The sequence below is a fragment of the Aquarana catesbeiana genome, linkage group LG05, assembly GCF_042186555.1.
Source record: "Aquarana catesbeiana isolate 2022-GZ linkage group LG05, ASM4218655v1, whole genome shotgun sequence".
NCBI lineage: Eukaryota > Metazoa > Chordata > Amphibia > Anura > Ranidae > Aquarana > Aquarana catesbeiana.
Genome location: NC_133328.1, coordinates 304895796 through 304922410, shown reverse-complemented (window position 1 = coordinate 304922410; position 26615 = coordinate 304895796). Strand labels below are relative to the sequence as shown.

The following is a 26615-nucleotide window of genomic DNA, read 5'->3' as shown; positions in this document are numbered from 1 at the left end:
AAAAAAGGTTTTTATTCACCCTGTGGGTGAATTGATTTACTCGCTGCCTAATCCTGGACTTGCCCTCTACAGGCTCCTTGCTGTCTATCACATGCAGAAAACCAGTTGTAAAAGTCACAGGTTTCCCACGGTCACCAATCATATTCAAACCTACCTTGAAAGTATGATTGTGCTTAATGATAAAGAAAGACGGGAGAGAGGAAGTTACACAGTGCTGGTTTCAGGAACCCAGCAATCACTTGAGATGTGGTCTCTGAATTCTGGCCTTTGCAGATTACCAAAAACTTAAATTTAGGTTAATAAAATGCACTTTCTGCCTTTAACCCTGCTAGAAATTCTGCATTTGTAGCTCACTCACTGGTTTTACTTATTGCCTGGAATTGTTTCTTAAAATATTGGATATTTTTTTAATTGAATGTGTTTTGTTTTCTAATAGTATTGTACTGCTTATCAGGAAAAAGTAGTGTTGGTTATATATAGGTTTACCAGTGGTGGTTATGTTTTTGTCAAGCCCATTTGTAATGGAGCCCCAGATAACCGTAACAGCCTGAAAAGGCTCCTACTATTCCCCATTTTACACAAAACTAAGAAACAAAGTTTTGACTGGTCATGCACTTTAATGTATATGCTTTTGAAGCAGTAATAATGTTTCAGAACGTTTAGTCCTCATGCACACGGACGTTTTTACAGCTGCTTTTTTGAGCTTTTTTTGCAGCTTAAAAAGGCCTGTCTATGTTAGTCTATGGCTTCATGCCCACCTAGGCGTTTTTGAGCTGCAAGTGGCATAGGCGTTTTTAAGCTGTAAAAAAAACCCAGGACCAGTGGGTTCTGAGAGACGTTTTTCAGCTGTAAAAACGCTCTAACGCTGAAAAACGCTCAAAAACGTCATTCACCAACGTTTTTTAGCGTTTTTGATCCATTGAAAAAAAAAAAAAAATTTGAAAAAAAAAAAAACGCTCAAAAACGCTAACGCGGAAAAACGCTCAAAAACGCTCAAAAACGCTATTACAAAAACGCTGAAAAAAGCTGAAAAAAGTCACTGCTAAAATACTGGCGTTTTCATAACGTTTTTTTAACAGCCTGTGTGCATGAGGGCTTAATAGCATTTTTATCCCTTTGTTCTTTTTGAGTGATGACAAAAAATAGTTGCATTTTAGTGTTCATGTTTTTTTCTGGTAGATAGTGCTGTAAGTTGTTTCATTCTGACAGATAACGTAAAACGAGATATATTAGAATTGTATGTTGCAGAGAGCAAGTAAAACTAGAGTGAAATGTAACTTTGCTCCTAAACATAAGGCAATGCTCTCCAGACTTATCTTTTGTACAGTTATTTTTTTTTAACCAACAAAATGACATGTTTCTTTGACAGTTTGCCTGTAATTAAATTCAGTAATGATGCACAGGGCAAGAAAGTCTTCCCAGCAACATCTTAAATGTTAGAAGTCTTTTGCCATTTAATACTGTGAATACTTTCTTCAGGAGTGATGATAAAGTTTTTTGTTGTGTGGCCTAGATGCAAATATTGGTTAACTGAAGTAGTGTTTTGAGGAATTATCAAATTGGTATGGTAGTTTACCTGAAACATCCTCTTCATTTGGACAGAAGTCTAACTGTTGCAAGAAGCTAAAGAGATGCAGAAAATTACTATATTGTATTTGTCATGCCTCGGGCATCGGAAATACCGCAGAAGCAAAAAATAAAATAAAAAAACTCCCACAGCAAAACAATCTGTTGTTTTGTCTTATTTCCATTCCTACATCATAGCTGAACAGTATAGACCTTTTTTCTAAAGCTGTATGTTTCATTTACTGAAGAATGTATGTTTTTACTTGCAGTCTTGTCGGTTGTTGAGACATGTTTCGGGTACAGAACCTTTGGAAATTACTTGTATTCATGCTGAAGATACCTTTCAGGTGACTGGTCCTCAGGTATGGAATTTTCTTTCCCTTGTTACCAGTATGTAAGCATAACAGAAATATGTGCAGTATTTATATTAGATCACATTGTGATTTGTCAAGACTGTCTTTTGAAGCTGAGAATGGAATTCCACTGTATTCTAGAAGATTACATAAGGGAACCGTTTAGGCCACACTGGAGGGGTATGCATTCCCACCTGCACACTCCTAGCTAATTTACTTACTGACATTACACTGTCTCAGAGTATAAAACAACATAAAAATATGATTTGTACTGCATGGTTTGATTTTTAGGAAATGTTTAATTTTAAACTTGATGTTCTGCAGGTTAAACCGACCACAGAACTTATTTGTGAAATTATTGCCACCCCAAGAAAGCCTTTCACAGTAAGGGGAGTTCTATCTGTACACAAATAGGCGCTGTACTAAAAATGCTGCAATCTTCAAATTGGAAAACTGCCAAATAGATTCTGGGCAGGTGTTGAGTAATACAGTACTATTACAACGTTAAATCATGCCATTGATCACATCTGCGAGTAGATTGATACCTTTTTTTTTTTTTTTTTTTTTTTTTTTTTAAGTGGGACTCTTGAGTCCACTTACTATAAGTGGAAGTATCTTTTGTATGGATGACTAGTTTCTGCAGTACTGTATACCCAGAGTGGTGCATTGCGAACTGTGCAGCTGCCCTTATCTGTTTTTTTTTGTGTGTTTTAAAGCAGCAGAAGTTCATGGTGTAAGGCAGGGGTCTCCAACTGGCGGAACCTCCAGCTGTTGCGAAACTACAAGTTCCATGGGGCATTGCAAGGCTGACAGTTACAAGCATGACTCCCACAGACAGAGGCATGATGGGACTTGTAGTTTCGCAGCAGCTGGAGGGCCACCAGTTTGAGACCCGTGTTGTAAGATGTAACATATTACAGATGCACCAACCCCCACCAATCCCCTTTTGTGACAGCAAGTGGGGAATCATCTCCCACCACTCGCTGTCACAATTAAAAAAAAAAAACACAGCCGTGCTGAGCTCCGACCGCTTCATCCAGAGTGTTTTGTAACTGTGGAAACTACAAGTACCGACCGCCTTTGTGGTTTTGTCGGCTTGTGTTTCTTAATGAACTACCAGGGCGCTGTTTAATGTTCTAGGTCAGTGTTTCCCAACCATTTTTCAGTCAAGGCACCCTTTAAAATTCTACACAATCTCGAGGCATCCCATTCTAAAATATGAAAAACCAAACTAATAGTTTTACATAGCAACATTCACACAGGTAGGGCATAGCAATATTCACACAGGTAGGGCACCCAACGTTGGAGGTGATTTACTCTTCCAAAGCAAATGCTCCTTTGCACACTGGTTCTGACTAGTATTTCAATATTTCTTCTGTCCCTCAGTTTCTCTCTATCGCTCAGGTAATGTGATCCCCGTGCTGATGTAGAGGGGCAGAGGAGCAGCAAACAAGGATGCCAGGCAGGCGCCCAATTTACTTATCAACTAATGGCATCATTGGTTGTTAGGACACTGGTAGTTGGAGGGTTGTAATGGTGTACAATCAAAACCCGTGGCTTTGTCCATCTGGTGGCTTGTATACAATTTTTGGTCAATTTTTAGGTATTTTGCCAAGGCACCTCTGAAGAAACCTAAAGGCACCTGCTGATTGCAGGTGCAATGCTTTGCAGGCTCATGCTAATAAAATAAAATAAATGCTATTTTTTTACCCGCAAAAAGATGCGCATTTATGATTTTTTTTTTTCCCACAACTTTTCCTTTAAATTTCAGTTAATTTCTTTTTATGTATGGTAAAAGCATCAGCTCTTACACCTCTTAATTTATGGCTTCTATGCTTTTTCTGCTGCTGCTTTTCAGTAGATCAACTTCTGTACAACCTCCCTGCCAATACTGTACATGGATAGAAAGTTGTCTGGTCTCTGCAGAACTGGCTGAATTTCGATCCATGTTTGACCAGCTTTAAGCATTCTAACTTGTATGTATCTGCAGTTCTTGCTTATGAATGACCTGCCTTAGGCCATAGATTAGCAATTTTCTTTGCTATTTCTTGTGCTTTTGTGTTTTGCTGGTGGGGAGCATGGGGGTGGGCCTTCCCTGCCAGCAGAACACACTGATTAATCATTCAGTCAAAACCCAACAGGCTGGTTGTACACAAGTTGATCATTTGTACCACCAGGCTGCCCATACATGAATTGAAATTTTGGCAGTTGTCTTTTAATTTGTAACCTTCTTTTTGCTGGGTCTGCTTTTTCAGATAATGGGGAATGTTCCACTAAGTTGCAGGTGATCTTGCTGTTTTTTTTTTTTTTTTCTCTTTATGTTGGTATGTATTGCTTGGAGTGGCTTACTGTAAGTCTTACTACAAAACACACTTTCTGCTCTCTGTGTTGGCTAAAACTGTTTCCAAAATCTGACTCAGACTTGTCAGATTGCTATCCTGGAAATGAGAGATAGGGAGACTGAAAGTTGCAAGATGTGAGCCAACAATCCAAGGAATCGGTTGTCAGTGTAGCTTCTGGCCCAAAGACAGGAATGCTTGTTGGTAAGCCTGTATGCATGCCATTTCAGAGTACATATTGGAAGCTATGTGTTACAATAAATTTTGCTGAATGGACCTTCAAGAGGAAGAGAATACACTGCTTATTCTGTGTAAATATACAGTCAGGGCTGTTAAAAGCCACGGGACCCGCTATAGCTTACCTGAGTGGGCCCCTCCAAAATAATAAAACAATATTTTCACAAAAAAACCCTCTAAAATCATTATTAGTGGACACTAATGCCCTGTACACACGGTCGGACATTGATCGGACATTCCGACAACAAAATCCATGGATTTTTTCAGGCGGATGTTGGCACAAACTTGTCTTGCATACACACGATCACACAAAGTTGTTGGAAAATCCGATCGTTCTGAACGCGGTGACGTAAAACACGTATGTCCTGACTATAAACGGGGCAGTAGCCAATAGCTTTCGTCTTTTTTATTCTGAGCATGCGTGGCACTTTGTGCGTCGGATTTGTGTACACACGATCGGAATTTCCGACAACGGATTTTGTTGTCGGAAAATTTTATATCCTGCTCCCAAACTTTGTGTGTCGGAAATTCCGATGGAAAATGTGTGATGGAGCCCACACACACGGCCGGAATTTCCGACAACAAGGTCCTATCACACATTTTCCGTCGGAAAATCCGGCCGTGTGTACAGTGCATTAGACAAAATGGCTTACAAAATTCCTGCAAAATCGAAAAGATAAAACTACATTGAGTTAATTAGACTTAGATTGTAGGCTCTAACAGGGCCCTATGATTCCTCTTTTATTGAATGGTATTGTAACTGTACTGTGTGTCCTCATGTTGTAAAGTTCTGCGCAAACTGTTGGCGCTGTATAAATCCAGTATAGTAATAAAAAAAAGTTGTGTGTGTGAATGATGTCTTGGGGCTCATTCACATGAGTGCTGCGGCCTGTACAGTGTGAATCAGTGTTTTTTTTATAGAGCGCTATAGATATATTTTTATTTTACAATGCTGTTTAGGGGACTTTGGTGAAATATTAGGGGTCTAAACAGATATAAATTCCTCAGTCCCTTTCTCTGCAGGCTCAGCTGCTGTGGATAGTGATTGAACAAAGCGCTCTGTACAGAGGCTTTTGTTCATTCACAAACTGAAGCATAGTAAACACCATTTACTATGCTTCCGTTATAAATACAGCAAGTGATTGGTATTGATCACTCATTTGTTTTCATTCACAAAAGGAAGGGGCCAATAAAAATTACATACTTACCAGCCTCTTCCCCTATTCTCCATCCTGAAGATCCCTGGCCTTGTGTGCCAGAGGCAGCCAAAAATAGTGGAGCGAAGCCAGCACCACTGCTGGCACGAGGGGGGCAGACAGCACAGAGAATACAATTTTGGACAGGAAGGGTGATCGGGGGATGGGTGTCAATTACTAGAAACGATCTTCTGTGTGTCTTTCCCTGCAGCAGCTGAAAGCCAGCAAGAGGGAAAGGAGGAGAATCCGGATTTCAGAAAGACACAGGGGATCGGTTCCTGAATTTGCCCCTTTTTGCCCCTCTCGTGCCCATATCTGATTCCCCTGCTGCCCAGTACAAGAGGATCTGTGCTTACCATCTTCTCAGCGACCCTGTATACAGTTGTTACTAGATTTGCCTTAAAGTGGATTTTTTTTTTTTGTTTGTTTCAATTTTTTATTGCGTTTTTTGTCATAACAAGGAAAGTACAATACATCATGGAGAAGTTACATTACTAATACGCTTGAAATGTGTACAGAACAATTTCAGTACAGTAGTAGAAGTAGAGTAATCATTAAACAACATTTCTATCTGTAAAACCAAACCAAATAATAGATCTTGTGAAACTTGTGGAGAGGTTGTCGCGTATGGTAAGAAAAAGTCTCCACTGGTGTTATTGGAGCAAGGAACAAAGTCTAGTGTGCATGTTTTGGTGAGGGTTAAAGCCAGGTAAACTTATATCTGCTCCCTTGGCATCCAGACACCCCGATCGGGTTCTTACTGTGTCTGGATGGGGGAGCTAGGAGACTCATCAAGCAATGTTGACATAGGGTTAGTTGACCTGTACAGGGGAGTGTTATATTTTCTGCCAGTGGGACAAAGTGGTAGATTGGGTATCTTCAAGGGGGGTATAGCTAGGGAAGCACTTTTAGTACCGAAGGTCAATACAGTGAGGGGGATATAGTCATATAAATACCCAATGTTGTCAGGACCAGCCTGGACAATATCAGGTAGTGGTAGCACGGAAGAGTGAATAAGGGTGTGAGGGAATTTTTCTCCCGCGTATGCAAAGAATAGGGAGGTAGCATTTTGCGGGTTGCCCCGGGTTGAATAGCAGCGTGTTAGTGTATGGAGTTAAATAAATAAAGAGTAATAACTAATGCGTAAAAAACACACTAATTAATAAGCTAGACAAGGAGCTGCCAACATAAAACAGTGTACTCACGTAACTCAGGTAAAATATATTTTACCTATGTGGCGCTACCTCAGTCTCAGTGCAACAACTCAAACCAAATAATAAAATTGAAAAGATGAAATCGTAGATGATCTATGACCTAAATAAATGATCAATGAATATGTGGATATGTGCAAAGATAATATATAAATATTCGAAGAAAGTGCAATGTTCACACAATGAGGAAATAATATGCAACAAACAAAATTAGTAGAAACAAAAAATGTGAACAATGCCACATGATATATAATATGTGTCCAGACAAGTAAAGTGTAATCAATGTGAACTGATGACATATAATAACATCAAACGGAGTAGTAATAATAAAGGTGGAAAATATAAAGTGCAGTCCAAAAAAGCATGCAATGCGACTTCCAATGCGACTCCCAATATCAGCAGGAAGAAATCTTCTATAGGTGGAGAAAGTGCAAGTGCAGTGGCAGCAAGTGTCTAAAAAGATTCATCCAGTCTTGTTCCGGTGTGCAGCAACCATTTCTCCCAGCCTCTCACCTGTAGTAGCGGCTCCCAATGGGCCGAATCAAGCATGAACCCACAGGTGGACAACACTGTGCAAAGGATCGACTTCCAATAGTAGTCCCAGCTCCCGGGGAGCATACGTTGGCAAGGTAAGAATGGCGCTCTCCCACACTCAGCCGGTATTCTCAGATAGATGGTGAGAGGAGAAAAAAGTGGCTCCATAGTGTAGTACTTTTAAAATAATTTATTGCAAAACACTATAGTAACTTACATAAAAATCACAGCGATAAAAGCAAAGGCTTCTGGGTTCGTCCGTACCCGGAAGCAGCGGCACCTGGCTCCTCCCTCCCTGACACGTTGCGTCACACCATACGTGACTTTTTCAAAGGGATAAGGAGTCGGGTGGCGGACAGCCAGTATAAATAGTGACCGCTGTCATGACAACAGCGGATCACCAAATCAGCTAAAATCTCGGTGCATACTAGGCAATGGAAGGCATCTTCAATAGATATAATACATATAAAAACCATATACAGAGTATGGATAGAAGATTAATAAACGTATTAACTCTTCTAGCGAGAACAATAATGCTGTGGAAAATAAAAAATAAAAATATTAAAATAAACCAAATGCACACACGCCATCTGGTGGTAGATAGAAATCAAAACCATCTACTAAGAAAAACTAAGGCTAAGGAACCAGAAAGAAAAATCGATCCCAAGTGCCATCAAGTGGCAGATAAAGAATAGGTATACTCCAAACCCACCAGCTCACTAGTGACATCTAGTGAGCACAAAGCATATCTATATACATATCCAGGGAGAGAATATATATTCCAACGCCCCCAACCCCACTGGTGACCCCTAAGGTAAAAACATCCAATAAAGGGAAATCCACATATCTAAAATACATAGTAATAGATGAAAGACTAGTCCAGCTAATATCAGACCCCAGCAATACAACCTGAGGTTCCTAATGGGAGTAGACCTGATCACAATGGCACATTTAACTTCAAAAATCAAAATTACCATAATTAAATAGCATCATAAATGCATTTAAAAATTAGAAATAAAACAATTAAGATCGAATTCTACGTTGTGCCCTAATGGCGATAAAGTACGTAATTCGTAAATCCATCTCGACTCAGCTTGACTAATTTTATTACCTCCCCTCCAATGGGGTTTATATTTTTCTATTCCACAGACTTTTAGTGACAAGGGATCACTATTGTGGTATTTCGCATAATGTCTTCATAAGCTATGCTTATCAAAACTCTCTTTGATGTTTTGCATATGTTCCCCCAGTCTCTTCCATAGTGCTTTCTTTGTCCTACCAATATATTGACTATGGCAGGGGCACTCTAGTAGGTAGACAATTCACTACGGCATGAAATAAAATCTTCTATCGGGTAGTTCTGTAACGCTACAGTTGAAGTAAAACTCGATTTCTTTTTTTTTTTTGTTTTCTTTCGTATGTCGACACGTGTAACAGCTTTTACATGGATAGTATCCCTTACCCTCAAAAAAAGAAAACTTTTTCTTATTTGGGGGTCCAGGACATTTTTTGCCAAATGATCCCTCAAAGTAGGGGCTCTTCTGTATACGAATTTAGGTTTATTCGACAAGATAGTGCCCAAATGACGATCTGTTTTAATGATATCCCAGTGTTTTCTGATTCTCTCGATTTGCTTGTGCTGGATGTTGAAATCCATGATAATAGGTATGTTATCTTGATGAGCTGTATTTTTGATATTATCTTATATTAATTTCTCTCTATCAAGTAATGCAACATCATTTATTTTTTCTTCAATATACTCAGCGTGATATCTCTTTTGGACAAATCTCTCTCCAATCATTTTTGCTTGTTCAAGAAACGTTTCTTTTGTGGTGCAATTTCGCCTTAAGCTGACCCTTCGGTATATTATCTAGCCATACAGAATGGTGATAGCTATCCAGAGGCAGATAGCTGTTTCTATCAACGGTTTTAAAATAGGTCTGAGTGATTAACTTAGTTCCTTCTTTCTTTATTTCAAGATCTAGAAAATTAATTTTCTCGTCGCTTATTTCCCAAGTAAGTTTTATGTTTTTATTATTAGTATTAAGATTGAAGCAAAAATCGATAAGGCTCTCTCTATTCCCACTCCAGATTATAATATCATCTATAAATCGTTTAAATAATGTCAGCTGATGTGGTACATTGTTATAAAGTGCTTCCTCCTCCCATTCTGACATATATAAATTGGCAATGCTGGGCGCATACTTAGCGCCCATCGCAATTCCACAGATTTGTTTATAGTAGTTATTATTGTGCCAAAAGTAATTAGAATCTAAACTATATCTTAAGCAGTCCAATATTGTTTACACTTCAAACTGCTCAGACTTCTGAGGGCCCATTTAGTCGCTTGTATGGCCTGTTCGTGATTTAATAATTGTATAAAGGGATGCAACGTCGGCAGTTGCCAAATAGATGGGTCCATCACTCAAGGTAACATCATTGAGGAATTGGATGAGATGTTTTGTATCTCTCAAGTACGATCTTTTCTTCTTAACCACTGGTTGGAGAATATATAGATTGGTTTTTACAACCAGTGGTTAAGAAGACGAGATCGTACTTGAGAGATACGGTATTTCATGCCGTAGTGTTGGGGTTGTCTACCTACTAGAGTGCCCCTGCCATAGTCAATATATTGGTAGGACAAAGAGAGCACTATGGAAAAGACTGAGGGAACATGTGCAAAACATCTAAAAGAGTTTTTATAAGTATAGCTTATCAAGACATTATGCGAAATACCACAATAGTGATCCCTGGTCACTAAAAGTCTGCGGAATAGAAAAATATAAACCCCATTGGAGGGGAGATAATAAAATTAAGATTAGTCCAGCTGAGTCTAGATGGATTTACGAATTATGTACTTTATCGCCATTAGGGCACAACGTAGAATTCGATCTTAATTGTTTTATTTCTAATTTTTAAATGTATTTATAATGCTATTTTTAATTATGGCCATTTTGTTTTTTGAGGTTAAATGTGCCCTTGTGATCAGGTCTACCCCCAGTAGGAACCTCAGGTTGTATTGCTGGGGTCTGATATTAGCTGGACTAGTCTTTCCTCTATTAATATGTATTTTAGATATGTGGATTTCCCTTTATTGGATGTTTTTACCTTAAGGGTGGGTCACCAGTGGGGTTGGGGGCGATGGAATATATATTCTCTCCCTGGATATGTATATAGATGTGCTTTGTGCTCACTAGATGTCACTAGTGAGCTGGTGGGTTTGAAGTATACCTATTCTTTATCTGCCACTTGATGGCACTTGGGACTTTTCTTTCTTGTTCCTTGGCTATAGCTTTTTTTAGTAGATGGTTTTTATTTCTATCTACCACCAGATGGCGTATGTGCATTTGGTTTATTTTAATATTTCTATTTATTTTTATTTTCCACAGCATTATTGTTCTCACTAGAAGAGTGAATACGTTTATTAATCTTCTATCCATACTCTGTATATGGTTTTTATATGTATTATATCTATTGAAGATGCCTTCCATTGCCTAGTATGCACCAAGATTTTAGCTGATTCGGTGATCCGCTGTTGTCATGATAGCAGTCACTATTTATACTGGCTGTCTGGCACCTGACTCCTTATCCCTTTGAAAAAGTAACGTGTGGTGTGATGCAACGCGTCAGGGAGGGAGGAAGGAAGGAGCCAGGCGCTGCTGCTTCCAGGTACGGCCGAACCCGGAAGCCTTTGCTTTTATCGCTGATCGCTCTGATTTTTATGTAAGTTACTATAGTGTTTTGCAATAAATTATTTTAAAAGTACTACACTATGGAGCCACTTTTTCTCCTCTCACCATCTATCTGAGAATACCGGCTGAGTGTGGGAGAGCGCCATTCTTACCTTGCCAACGCCCATTGGAGGCCGCTACTACAGGTGAGAGGCTGGGGGAAATGGTTGCCGCACACCGGAACAAGACTGGATGAATCTTTTTAGACACTTGCTGCCACTGCACTTGCACTTTCTCCACCTTTAGAAGATTTCTTCCTGCTGACATTGGGAGTCGCATTGGAAGTCCCATTGCATGCTTTTTTGGACTGCACTTTATATTTTCCACCTTTATTATTACTACTCCGTTTGATGTTGTTATATGTCATCAGTTCACATTAGTTACACTTTACTTGTCCGGACACATTATATATTACGTGGCATTGTTCACATTTTTTGTTTTTACTAATTTTGTTTGTTGCATATTATTTCCTCATTGTGTGCACATTGCACTTTCTTGGAATATTTATATATTGTCTTTGCACATAACATATTCATTGATCATTTATTTAGGTCATAGATCATCTACTATTTCATCTTTTCAATTTTATTATTTGGTTTGAGTGTATGGATTTGCGGTAGTCGGCTGTTTCTTTAAAATGTGACCAGCAAGCCCAAATTTTCTAGAATTTTTTGGGGTTATCTCTAGACTGATGGATAAGGGCCTCCATTTCTGCAATTCTTTCTATGCGGTGAAACTAATAAGAAACAGCTGGGGGGTTGGTCTGTCTCCAAAACACTGGTATGCATTGTTTGGCCGCATTAATGAGGTGGAGAGTGAGTGATTTTTTTTTTTATATGCTGAGTGTGGTATAGATGTGTGGTGGAGTATATATTGGGCGGGAGTATAATCAGGTGTGAAAGTGGTGATTTGGCGGTGAATCGGTGCACTTCCTTCCAGAAAGGTTGTATGAGTGGGCACTCCCACCATATGTGGAGTAGAGAGCCCTGTGTTACATTGCATCTCCAACAGAGTGGGGAGATGCTGGGGAAGTATTTATGTATCTGTACCAGAGTTCTGTACCATCTGGAGTATAGCTTGTATCTGGTTTTCTGTGGGGATATATTGATGGAGCCTTTGTGAATGTGTTCAAAGACCTGGTCCCATTCAACGTTAGATAGATCTAAAGAGAGTTCTCTTTCCCATTGCTGGCTGATTGTGTTAGACTTGGGACTGCAATCTAAGAACAGAAATGAGTAGTCGAGATCAGATGTCTTTGTGGTTCTGTGGCGGAGCAGATGGCTTTGAAGGGAGTGTATTCTCTATGCCATTTGTTTAGAGGTTTGGAGCTTTGGATAAAATGCCTAACCTGTAAATATTTGAAGAATGGAATAGTCTGTTCAGGAAAGCGAGAGTAGAGGGTTGCATACATCGTGAACTCGTTGTTATGGAAAAAGTGTTTTGCTCTAAGGGAAGGGCGCTGTCATGTGGTGTCTATGTTGATTGGTAAGAAGCCAGGAGGGAAATCAGGATTTTGATCGATAGGGGTCAGGGGTCCAGGCGAGGATGCTATGTTGTGGTAATTACATGCCTTCCGGAAGTGGAGGAGGGTGGATTGTATAAGTGGGTGTTTTGTACAGTCCTTAGGGATCATTTTCTGTGAGATCCATGGTAGGTGTGTGATCGGAATCCCTGCAAATGACTCTTCGAGTTTAACCCAGTCCTTAGTGTCAGCGTGAACGTGCCAGTCGACGATTCTGGTCAAGAGGCAGGACCAATGATATTTTTAGACATCTGGGAGACCAGTTCCCCCCTTTGATTTTGGAAGGGTTAATTGATTCCAGCTTAGTCTGGGTGCTTTGGAGGACCAGATAAAATTTCTGCCGAGTCGCCTGTAGGTCGTGAAGAATGTCGTGGGGATTCGGATCGGGATGGTTTGAATAAGGTATAGGATCCTGGGCAGAATATTCATTTTTATGATGGATGCTTTTCCAAGCCATGAGAAGAGGCCCAAGTTCCATCTGTGGAAGTCTTTTTGAATAGACTTTAGAATAGGCAGGAAGTTTTTGTGGTACAGGTTGGAGAGGTTTTTGGGGATCTGAATACCTAGATAAGTTATAGCATGGGGCTTCCAGTCAAAGGGAAAATTAGCTTGACATTGCGTCACTGTTTTGTTAGGAAGGGAAACGTTTAATGCCTTAGATTTTGAGAAATTAATTTGGAGATTAGAGAGAGATTTGAATAGAGTAAGGTCTTTTAGTAGGTTGGGTATGGATGTGATGGGGTCTGTAAGGAAGAGCAGTACGTCATCAGCGTAAGCTGCTATTTTGTATTGTTTGCATTTAATATCAATTCCCTTGATATCGGGGTTGGCCTTCAGTCGGCGAAGGAGGGGTTCTATAGTAAGAATGAAGATAAGGGGCGATAAAGGGCATCCTTGGTGCGTGCCATTTGAAACAGAGAAGGCGTTCGACAGGTGACCATTGACTCTAATTCTGGCCAATGGTGTTGAGTAAAGTGCTAAAATGAGTTACAGTAAGCGGTCTGGGAATCCCATAGCCCGCAGTGTTGCTGTCATAAAGTCCCAAGCCACTCTGTCGAACGCCTTCTCCGCATCAAGGGACAGCAAAAAGCCCGGTTTTGAGGAGGGGGATAACCGATGATGAACATTGATGGCTTTTATGGTGTTGTCCCTAGCTTCACGTCCAGGGACAAAACCTACCTGATCTAGTGATACAAGTTTGGGGAGTAGAGGAAGTATACAATTAGCGAGGACTTTCGCATAGTTTTACGTCCACGTTCAAAAGAGAAATGGGCCTATAATTTGAGACCATAGTGGTGTCTTTGCCGGGTTTAGGTATAAGCGTTATGTGGGCAGCTAGGATTATCAGTGCTTGCTTGTGGAGAGGAGGGCAGAGAATTAAACGCTTTTAGGAAGCTGGGGAGCAGAATGTCAGTGAATGATTTATAGTAGCTGAAGGAGAGACCGTCGGCCCCCGGGTTCTTTCCCGTTTTCAATTGTTTCAGTGCTACTAAAACTTCTTCTTTAGTAATTGGATGGTCTATTTTAGCCAAATCGTCTGGGGTAAAAGGTGTGGGGCTGTATTGTGCCAGAAAACTTTCAATAGCTTGTGTTCGGTCAGGGTTCTGTATGTTCACTTTTGTAGAGGGTAAGTTATAAAGTTTAGAGAAGTATCTAACAAATTGATCCACTATTCCGTCTGGAGTAACGGTTGAGTTCCCTGAGGAATCTGATAGTGAATTGTGGAGGCTGCCTTTTTAATTTGAAGGGCTCTAGCTAACATTTTTCTGGATTTGTTTCCAAATTCGTAAAATAATCGTTTATTTAGTGCGAATTTGCGTTTTAATGTTTTCTCTAGTTCCTCTAGTAACTCTTCTCTCGCCCTTACCAGGTCCGCAAGGGATCTTGTGGCCAATGTTTGTTTATGGATTTTTTTCGAGAGTGACTGCGCTTAGACAGGTCCTCAATATGTGCTTTTCTAGCTCTGCTTCTTTTTGCCCCTAGGGAGTTGAGTTCTCGTCGGATGACGCATTTGTGCGCCACCCAAAGAGTAGCTGGAGAGACGTTGGCATAGTCGTTTTCATGAAAATAATGCTGAAGGTGTGTGGTAATTTTCTGCGTTATGTCAAGGTCCGTCAATAAGGAGTTATCCAGACGCCAGATGGGAAGGCGTGTCTGTGTGATCGGGAAAGTCAGTGTCATAGAGATGGGATGATGGTCAGATAAGAGCATAGGATCGATGGTAGCCACAGTAAGGAGTGTCAAGTCAGTCTGTGAGATGAAAAAGTAGTCTAGTCTGGAGTATTTATTGTATGGTGAGGAAAAGAAAGTATAGTCTTTTTCTTTGGGGTGGAGAGTACGCCAGGAGTCGTGTAGGGTTAGGTCGCTTAGTTGCGTTTTGATTGCTCGGAGGGCTCTGTATGTTAGAGATGAGGATCCTGCTGATGTGTCTTGGGAAGGAGAAAGTGCTACGTTGAAATCGCTTCCCACTATCAAGATACCATTATGGAAGGAGGTGAGCTCGTGTAGGGATTTGCGGAAGAAAGGCACTTGGTGTTTATTGGGGGCATACAAATTGGCCAGTGTGATGGGTCTGTTGTGTAGTGTGCCCTTAAGAAATAAGTATCGGCCCTTGTCGTCCCGTTCAATATCATGTATTTGGATGGGACAATATTAAGAGAATAAGATCGTGACTCCCTTGGTTTTTGAGCCCGTGTTGGAGGCATGGTACACCGTTGGATAAGCTATTGTGAAGTTTTGGGATATTATCTGAGCGGAAATGCGTCTCTTGTAGGAAGACTATTTGGGCTTTAGTTTTTTGAAGGAGTAATAGTAGTTGGGATCTTTTTTCTGGGGTATTAAGTCCGCGAGCATTTGAGTATAATTTTACACTGATGTTGGGTTGGGGTACATTGTGTTGCGTCATAGCAGAGTTAGTATTGTTAATATCTGGGAGGGTTTGTGGAAGGGCCGTCGGATTAATGGAAAGAGGATAAGGTGAATATCCCTCAGATAAAGGGTTCTGGGGAAGTCTAGGAGAGCACACCGAAGAGAGGGGGGACCAGCCCACCTTTCTCTTAACTGTGAAGTTTCGGTGAGGTGCGGTGCCCAGTCGATGTATAGCAATCTGTTGGAATGCTATACCGTACTGAGACTCCGTGTGGGGGTTAGCTCCAAACTGGCAAAGAAGAGTTATTTGGGGTGAGTGTCTACCCACCGCCACCAGATATTGGGATGCGAATGTGGAGGTAAACCTTGTAAATTATGGGTTTTGGATACCAGAGTTGGATCATAAGAATTTAACATAGCAGTATTTAGCCAAGTCACAGTTAACAACAAAGTAATGCATACGAATATTTAACCGAGTCACATATAACATCTAATAGTAATAGCATTTTAATTTAGCGTCAAGAAGGTGTCTGCCTAGGTAGTCAATCGGTCTCTTGGACCATAGATATGCTTATGCGGGTCACTCGCCGTGTGTCATCCCCATCGTGTGTGAAGATCCAAGACCGAGAGAATCCACAGTAGTGTAGAGGATGAAAACTTTCAGGTCATCAGAGGTATGGTGGGCCTTGAAGAATCATGGGTGTTCGATCAGGATGAGTGTGGGGTCGATTTAATTGCCCCGGTGCTTACTGTGATTAGCAGTAGTGTTGAACATGCTAGGTTTAAATATAGTATGTTCACGTTCGCTACATGCTTGTGTATTCACACCCTCTATGGTGGTGACAATTTATAGTCCCAACCCATTCAAGTATAGAATACCTTGTAGGGTTGTGTAGGGAGGATGGGGGAGGTCATCTCTGCACACTCAGTAGCGTGTGGAGCTTAGAGATGCGGAATTAAGAACTATTAGGGCACCCCTTTATGTATTCTTAACCTCTACAGGAGTAATATTATACAGACAGAAGCAGTTTGAGCTTACTTATGTTTAGAGACTCTCAGTGGCAGGAGGGGGGGGAGACCAGAGCGACGTTTTCATTGGCACGAGGGGCTCATAGGTCTGGAAATCGGAACTGCAAGGGTACCCCGAGCCGTGTCTATATGGCGGAGAGAGAGGATGCCTATAAATGTTCTCCAAGTGGTATGCCGGGGTGTAGTCCATATGTTGTGAGACACTCTTGGAAAAGGGAGGTCTCTAATCTATGTCGGAAAGTCTCCCCCTTCCCCTCCCCCAAGAGCCCTGTAGCAATACTAACTGCCGCCTAACAGAAGGCATGGCCACTTTGCATTGCCAGTAGGGGCATAATATGATAGATACCTTTTATATTGTGTTCTGTAGCATATGAGGGTCATTTAAATTCAGTGGGGGTTCATAACTTTTGTAGTTCGTCTCGGTTCCTAGAAAGGGGGCGTATACGCCAGAGAGTAAGTCAGGGCTGTAGTGTACCTCCAGCATGAGTAGGATCAGGTGGTTGAACTAGTGGTGGCTTCCAGAGATGTCCCCTGTGCATCAAGTTCCCAAAGGGGTATGACATAATGTGTTCTGTAAGCTTAGGGACAGAGGTAAAACTTGTCGTATAGTCTCTCCAAGCAGCCTTGGATCTGCGCGCAGGGATAGTCATAGGCGGGGAGCTTGCGGCAGTTGGAGCCTGTAGGAGTAATTACCTTCTCCCCTCAGCTACTCGATGGTGTGTTAAGTCCGGTGCTTAATGCTATGCATCGAGGCATGGAAATTGTAGGCGGTCTGTGTTCTTTCCTAAGTACAAATTCAACAAATTGGAGGGTGGGTGGGATGAAAATTCAGCCATCTATGTAGGATGTAGTTTATTGGTAAAGCCTTGGCAGAATTAACTCTTTCCTGCATGTGGGTAAGTGTATAGTAGAACAGAGAAGAAACGGAGGAATTAACTGGAACAAACATGAGTCATGCCAGGGGCGAGAATATGGTACTGTACCAGGTTAGGTGGGGCCGGCAACAGGTAGCAGGCATAGTTGCCTAAATATGCACTAGTAGTCACGCCTGGCTCGCCGCTGTCTATGTGACTCAGCAGGGCCGGGATCCCGCTGGGAGCTGTGGGGTGCCGATGGAATCCTGGGTTCCGAAGGGGATCTGCGTCTACGGTATCGGGTAGTTTGTGCCTCCATGGGCTCTTCTGGGTGCGTATCTCTCCTCGTGAGAGCACGGCGGAATTCAACATACCATTGTGGGACATCAACAAGCGGAGTGTCACAAAAGTGCTGTAGATCTTCTGGCACTTTCAGTAGTGCCTGTGCGGCCTTGTGATGTGGCTGACAGACAAAAGGGAAATTTCCATTTGTATTGTATTCCATGAGCCCGAAGGGTATCAAGGAGGGGTTTGAGATCCCTGCGGTGCTGCAGCGTTATGCCAGAGAGGTCCTGGAATATTTGGATGTTCGCTCTGTCCATGACAAGCTGGGTTCTATTTCTCGCTTTTCTCTGTATTTCTTCTTTTATTTTATAATCTACAATGCAGCAAATGACATCTCGGGGGGGATCAGCATCTCTCCCCTTGGGTCTGAGTGCTCTGTGGATCCGCTTCATTGCTATCTCTGTGCAGGCCGGTCAAGGAGATTATTGAACATGTTAGTCACTGTGGAGGGAAGCTGATCGTGGTCTACCAATTCTGGGAGGCCGCGGATTCTTAAGTTGTGGCATCTGCCTCTGTTATCGAGATCCTCCATATGCTGCTGGAGGTCTCTTAGCTGCAGGGTGTGCGAGTCTATATTCAGAGTAGTCCGGCGGAGGACCACTCCCTGCTGCGCCGACACTCTCTCTGTCTCATGGACCCTGTCAGATAAGGCATAGATGTCGAGTTGGAGCTCAGAGATGGAGGCGGATAAGGTATCCTTTATGTCTGCAGCGATGGTCTTAAGGTCTTGTATGCTGAAATGTTGATGTGGGAGGATATTGTGTTCTCCCGTCTCCGGTGTTCCCTGTGGTATTGGGGCGGGCAGAGAGTCAGTCAGCGGCGGGGAAGCAGTTTGCGATCCTCCGTGGCGAGAAGATGCCATGTTCCCCCTCTGTGTTCTGAACATTGCCGGGATATGTTGGCTCATACCCTCGGTTTGTTCGTGAGGTGAGCGGGATCGTGATACGGATGAGGTTCGGGAGGCAGTCCCCATAGTTAGTATGGTAACTTGGTAGCGGCGGGAACTCTGGAATTATGCTGCCATCTTCTAGTCAGGCTAGGCCACGCCCCCCCTTAAAGTGGATTTAACCCCACCACTCACCGAGTATAAACTAATGACACAGTATTAATGTATATATACATACAAGCCTCCTGCATGTATCCCTACCTTGCAAATGTCGCCCCCTTCAACAGTAGGAGCCCTGCAAAACTCTGGAATCGGTGTGTGGGTCTCTTTGCCAGAGCTCGTGGGTGGAGTCATGATGTCACGACTCCCCGCCCAACTCTACACTCTCCTACTCTACTGGCTCTGGGAGCTGACTTCACCATGTAAATGCTCAGTCACACTGATCATGCCTCATGATGAGTAACATCCAGTCAAAACTCAAACACAGATGACTTGACCTGCTCTACTGTATCAGGTAGAAGTTTTCATTGGAAAAAATTTCAGGTTTACATCCACTTTAATAGCCTACACATAAATGCAGTAAGGTGCATAGATAATTGGGTAAAATTCTTAATGACTGAGGTAGCTTACACTTCTGGCTATGTCCAATTTTCCATAATTAATGTCCATGGCACATAAGCACATTTCATTAGTCATACATTTGATTTTTTTTTTTTTTTAAACCTATGATTGTTTCCAAAGAAGTTTAGACCGTTTACATACTAACTGTGCATCTGTCACTAGGGCTTTATAGGGTCAAAACTGTTTGTTATTTTAACTGAATGAATGAGTTCAAAATTATGTAAATCAATATTTTACTGTTAGTGCTGGTGTTTATTTTTCTGCTACCTAGTTAGAACTGATTTTCTGCAACCTGGATATGTACAGTATATGTGCATTAAAAGCATAGCCTGTCACCCACAGTGGAAAACAGGCTCCTATTGTGATAACTCACAATATACATACAAGTGGGCACTGTAGAACCATTAATTCTGTCAGGATCTATGCTTGAGTTAAAAATAAAATTTTCCTTCAGTTTTTAGTTTTTCATGTTGTGCATTTCAGATTGTGTCAGCAGCAGAGACCCTAGCGCTCCATCCGACTAGTAAGATTGCTAAAGAAAACTTGGATGTATTTTGTGAAGCTTGGGAGTCCCAGCTAAGTGACATGTCCATTTTGGTGCGGGAGATTAATGATGTGTTTGAAGGGAAACGAGGTAAGAAAGCTGATCGGAATTTTCTGTTCAGTACGGCCTTTTTTATTTTTATATATAGATATATTTTTGGCAAACCTTTATACAAAGCAAATTGTAATAAATGTTTGGATGTGAAGGATACTTTCGCTATGATGAACCACATAATCACTTAGTAAATGTCAGCTTTTAACATCAGAACAAGTGCTAGGGCATTTGGCTAGGTTTGGCAGAGGTTATAACCTGTCCTGTGCATTTTTAGGTTAACATTCCTTTTGTTTTTTGTAAAACAATTTTTTTGCTCAAAATGTTTAAGGAAGCCATCAAATCAACTCTAGCAAAAGATTCAAATATATAATTAGACAAAATTTTGAGCTGCATTTTTTCCTTAAAATGTCTGAAGCTATTTCTTTAGTCTGCACAGATAGACCATGAAATTAGTGTTTGGAGAACAAGCCTGTTAATACACTTCCTTTTGGAAAAAAAAACTAATGTTCTGCACTTTCTGGTTTCATTGAAAATGACTAACGTTTGCTATATTTATTTTCAACAGTGACTGCAACCAAAACTTAAAGTATAGTTATCATTACTGTTGTAAGAGTGAATGTGAATGGGCAGCCTATAACTTCTTAGAGGGCTTATCAGTGTATGCTATGATTTTTAGAGGTCGACCGATATATCGGCCGATATTTGGCGTTTTTTTAAATTAATCGTCATCGGCCGATTGTGCTGATAAAAAAGGCCGATTATAACTTCAGCGCGACTTGCAAATGACTTCTGTAGTAGAAGTCAATGCAAGTTGCCTGAAGTCTTAGGTGGAGCACTTCTCTCCTCTCTGGGCAGCCTGCCAAGTCTGATAAAAGAAGCTGAAAAGATACAATGTTTATACTTATCAGTAGACTGAACTCTGTGTGTAGAAGCTCTCAGTTTAACCATTTAAAGATTAAATCTTTTCTGACACTTGTTGCTTACAAGTAAAATATCCTGTATTTTCTGCTAGAAAATCACTTAGAACCTGCAAACATTATATATATATATTTTTAGCAGAGACCCTAGGGAATAAAATAGCGGTTGTTGCAATATTTTATGTCACACGGTATTTGCTCAGCGGTCTTTCAAATGCAATTTTTTTTGAAAAAATACACTAATGAATTAAAAAAAAAAAACTAAGCAGTAAAGTTAGCCCATTTTTTTTCGTCCAAAAGTTTTGATTACCTGTTTTTGAGTATTTAATATTTAAGATATAGTTGTTTTTTTTTTTTTTCCTTTAATCTAAATTATACATACAAGTGAACTGATTGGAGGTTTGTTTTGTTTAATGTTTAAATGTAAAAAAATTTCTGTATCACTTAATACTTAAGGTTGCTACCACACTGGAGCGGGCATGCGTTGACGGTAAAACACTGCTAGTTTTAGCGGCGCTTTATCGTCATTTTAGCGGCGCCATTCGGCTGCTAGCGGGGCGCTTATAACCCAGCTAGCGGCCGAGGAAGGGGTTAAATGCGCCGCTGCCGAAGCACTTTGTAGGTGCTTCAGCAGCGGTGCACATTCTTTTCAATGGGCAGGAGTGGTTGAGCAGCGGTATACACCGCTCCAAAGATGCCGCTTGCAGGACTTTTTTTTAACATCCTGCCAGCACATCGCCTCAGTGTGAAAGCACTTGGGCTTTCACAATGAGACTGCAGGGGAGCTGTTTACAGGCGTTATTTTTAGCCCAAAAGCGCCTGAAAAACGCTCCAGTGTGAAAGGGGTCTAACTGTTAGATTTTATGAGATGAAGGGGGGAAAAAAAAAATCCGCCTAACATATCGGCCCCAAAAAAATCGGCATCATATATCGGCCATCGGCCACCGCAATTTCTAAATATCTGCATCGTCCAGAGAAAAACCCATATCGATCGACCTCCTAATGATTTTCTAACTTTTTACAGTATGGATTTCGTTTTATGATCCCTACTCAAAAAATGCAAATGTATTTTAGTTTTTTCCAAAGTGATTCCGGTCAATTAACATTTTAATAATAATAAAAAGTGCTCTTTGCTTCAGAGTCCCAAAGCCAGCAGAGCACAAAAGAACTTAATGAAAGCTGGAAGGAGAGCTTGGTTATGTGATCTGTGAAAATTGCATGCTCGATTCTCCAACCACAGGGCTCTCTCTGCCAATGATTTAAAAAAAAAAAAAAAAAACAGATAAAACTTGCATGAATTGCTTAGAAGTTCTTTATTATCCAAGCAGTGAACACACATCACCAGTATGACCTTCAACCAGTAGAAAAGGAATTCAGAGTTAGACCTCCAAGTATATAGATAGGGTATGTAGTGAATATTAATAAAAAAAATCCTTTTAATCTTACAGCCCTCCAATTTTTTTTCCTGCTCCCATTTTCCATGTATTTTTTGTGTTAATGCTGTTGACAGACTGCAGCATATACAGTTGTGCTCATAAGTTTACATACCCTGGCAGAATTTATGATTTCTTGGCCATTTTTCAGAAAATATGAATGATAAAACAAACATTTCTTTAACTCAGTGTTAGTGTTTGGCTGAAGCCATTTATTATCAGTTAACTGTGTTTACTCTTTTTAAATCATAATGGCAACAGAAGCTACCTAAATGACCCTGATCAAAAGTTTTGGCCTGATAATGTGCACACAAGTTGATACAAAGGGGTTTGAATGGCTAATAAAGGTAACCATCCTCACCTTTGATCTGTTTGCTTGTAATTAGTGTGTGTGTATAAAAGGCCAATGAGTTGCTGGACTCCTGACAGACCCTTGCATCTTTCATTCAGTGCTGCACTGATGTTTCTGGAGTCTGAGTCATGGGGAAAGCAGAAGAATTGCCAAAGGATCTGCAGGAAAAGGTAATTGAATGTATAAAACAGGAAGAGGAGTCAACAAGGCCTCCAGAAAGGTATGGAGGTGGATCACTGATGTTTTAGAGATGTGTGAGCTACAAAGGCACAGGAAATGTGGTCAGAATTGTTGGCAAGATAAATGCAGTATGTTATCAAAAAATAGTGGGAGGAACATTTGCATTCATCAGCCAGGAAGGTGCCCATGGGATGTACTTGGACATTCCAATATGACAATGATCCAAAACACAAGGCCAAATCGACCTGTCATTGACTAAAGCAGAATAAAGTGAAGGTTCAGGAGTGGCCAGCTCAGTCTCCTGACCTCAATATCATTGAGCCACTCTGAGGAGATCTCAAACGTGCAGTTCATGCAAGACAGCTCAAGAATTTACAGGAACTGGAGGCTTTTTGCCAAGAGTAATGGGCAGCTTTACCATCTGAGAAGATAAAGAGCCTCATCCACAAATACCACAAAAGACTTCAGGCTGATGTTGATGTTAAAGGGGGCAATACACGGTATTAAGAACTGGGGTATGTAAATTTTTGATCAGGGTCATTTGGGTAGTTTCTGTTACCATTATGATTTACAAAGAGTAAACGCAGTTGATAAGAAATGGCTTCAGCCAAACACTAACCATGAGTGAAAAAAGTTTTTGTGTTATTCATATTCTCTGAAAAATGGCCGAGAAATCATAAATTCGGCAAGGGTATGTAAACTTATGAGCACAACTGTATGTCATAAGTGTTGTGCTGAACCTTCCATAATGATGGTCCTCATGAAAATTGATTGTTTGCTCTTTTAATGAATGGTTCTGGGTTATTATCATTGCTTTATTAAGAAATGCGTGACTTTAAAATCAGGACATAGATTAATTTGAGAAAATAAGAGCTAGATTTATTTGAGATCAACTCAAAACTTGCATCTTTAGGCATTTGTTCATTATAATGAGGAGTAATGTCCAGTTAATAATACTAAACACTTTTGCTTTCACTATCACTGCCTGCTGCTTTTCTGTTTAAATTTTCATGGATTTTGTTTTGTGTTTTTTTTTTTTTTTTTTTTTTTTTTTTGCATGAAGATGCAGGGCACAGACGAGTGTAGTTTATATAAATATACATGACTGCCAGTGCAGTCACTTCACATGAAGTATTTCAACCTAGTGATTACTTTTCATGTCGAATAATGTTCTCTTACTTGACTGCAATTATTCTAGAGTGAGTAAATTATGCTTACATTTTTACGTCTCATTGCACAGGAATCTGTGTGTGAGCAAAATACAAATTAAGACAACATGTTCAACAAATACAGTATTAAAGATGACATTTCTTCTCTTAACAAAGACGCACTTCAAACATATTTATATACTGTTCTCATTTCTGTTCTCATGTTCTTTTTTAAGAAAACCATAGCAACATACAGTAGCTACAATGCTTTGCAACACTATTTCTACCTATAGGCATTCCTATAGTGTTACAGCCTAAATTGTAAATGGATTTAATTTTTATTTTATTTCAATTTATGTCACCGATCTCCAAACTATAATGTTAAAGTGGAAAAAATTGTATACACAATAAAGGAAATCTATGGTCACAGCATAAACTTTCATTTTAAAATATCAGCATTCTAAATGCAATACAGAAAATGGTTTTATTTAACAATCCGATATAAGATTACTTGAAAAATCACCTTCATGTTATGAGTGCTGCCTGTCTGCTGGTCATATCTTTCCCCAACTTCCTGGATTCCCTGCATGCTTTGTAGCTTATAGCGAGTAGGCTAGAAATCACTGAAATAAAATGTAGAATTGAGTATATGATTCTACATTTTGGCCAAAGCTCCACTAAAGTTATTCAAATAAATGAAACAAAACTGCATTTTTGGTTGCTTAAAGTGATTGTAAATGCTATTCTGTCTTTGTTCAAATGTAACTAGTTAAAAAGATGATGCATACAGTAATATGTATTTGTTAAAAAGAAAAAAAAAAACTGTTAAGGTACCTTTTCTGATGTGCCCATATGCGGGTCACATGTTTGCTCTTCCTTGTTGAGCATACCATGGACCTGCGGGTGGGCGTGTCCACCTTGGCTCACGTAAGTGCTGACTCTGCAGCTTCCCCTCGAGGCTGACTCAGGAAGGCACTCACAAAGGAGGGATGGGGGGCTGCACTGGCCACTGTGTCTCTCAACATAATGACAAGGTATGCAAACACCATGCTGACACAGATTAAGCATCCGTGTTAGCATGGTCAGTTTTCAACCATAAAGGATGGAAATGGCAGGATCAACCAGGTGAGTCAGAGGAATGACAGCACACAATAACTTTTGTATAGAAAAAGCACACATGCAATACAGAAAGTACTGTAAGCGCTATAGTATACCTGTTTTTAGAAGGCCCCAGAATTTCTTTGAGAACATATCTAAATAAACATAATGAAGACTATATAGCTGTCAAAACAAGTTTGATATGGAGCTCTAGAATGGCATCTTTCACCATTGGGTTAGTAAAAAAAAAAAATCCAAACTTTGAACATTCTCTTAGAGTGCCATTAATAAAGAATGGATCTGAATGTAGTAAGTAAATAGATTTAATACAAATGTGGATACAGATACTCACAAAAGTAAAATTTAAGTGGGCATTGAACGCAAAGTGCATCTGTGAAGCTGGTACATCTGGTTGGCTACTGCAGTGGGCAATCAAACGGACCACGCCAGTGGTCGCTGGAGCATTCTTGATGCCTAAAGGAGTGCATGCTCCGCAAACGCGTTGCCTATTCTCTCATCGCATCCCAGAAGTGACGTAATCTTCAGCTCCCTGTGCGTTCCAGGAATTCAGGAAGCGTCGGCGACCACTGGTGCGGTCTGTTCGGGTACCCGCCGCAGTAGCCATCCGGATGTACTAGCTTTACAGATGCACTTTGTGCTCTACTTACCTTTGTGAGTACCTGTATCCGTATTTGTATTCAATTTACCTACTACACCTAGATTGGTGCCTGTGTTTTCTCCTCAGTTGTTCCAGAGTTGCTTCTTGGTTATCACCGGGCTGCCTTTCAAGGTGTACGTACATGGATTTGCCACTAGCCATTCTCATGTTATTTTAATGTACCTTGATCCTATGTCATCCTTATGATTTATATCTAGACCTTTGGGCTGACACCAGGTTTGACGTAAGCGCCAACTCGTCCATGTATGTAATAAAGCCAGCACCCAACCAGTATCTTGGAGTAAAATGTAATTTTATTTTTAAACTGGGTTAAACTATATGTGTATAGCCCTGCTTACATGTTTCAGCCCAAAATGGCTAAATCAGAAGCTATGATTAAAGCTGCACTGGGCTGTTTAAAAAAAAAAAAACATATTACGGCAAGATCCAGGTTAAGTGCTGGGTTTTATTACACATTTGGAAGTTGTTGGCTTACAGGAGCCTTTTTTTTTTTTTTTTTTTTTTGGGAAATGGAGACCCACAGCTAAGATTGTAAATCTGTCCATTGGACAGCCATAATCTGGATGCTTCTTAAAGAAAAACATTTCTATTAGATGCCTAAATTAGTCCTTCAGGCCCCATGCATTTGCCCAGGGCCATGTCTTCACCCCAGGTGCATGGGAGGCCCCTGCAGACCCCCCCTCCTTGCCCCCTCTTCCCCAACGGGGGGGGTCATGTGTAGAGTGAATAGAGTTCAGTGCAGCTGGTGGGGCAGATAACTGGAACCAATCCTTGTCATTTACCAGCTCCTTCATAGTGCTTCAGTTTCATTTTTCAAACATGTTTAGGTGCATTGACACGTTCAGATGCATCAAGCTCATGCCTTCATTTGTTCATTCATCATTTCATTGGCCAGAATATTCATTTATTCTGGTCATT

At 40.6% G+C, this 26615-nt stretch overlaps 1 protein-coding gene across 1 annotated transcript in view; it reads left to right on the top strand.

The window, feature by feature from the left end:
• The window catches only part of CTNNAL1 (catenin alpha like 1), a 448383-nt gene that overhangs the window by 344154 nt on the left and 77614 nt on the right, over positions 1-26615 (top strand). The window contains exons 10-11 of the mRNA XM_073630832.1: positions 1836-1928; positions 19776-19926. Coding sequence (XP_073486933.1) covers positions 1836-1928; positions 19776-19926 — 244 coding nt within the window. The remainder of the gene's footprint in view (positions 1-1835; positions 1929-19775; positions 19927-26615) is intronic.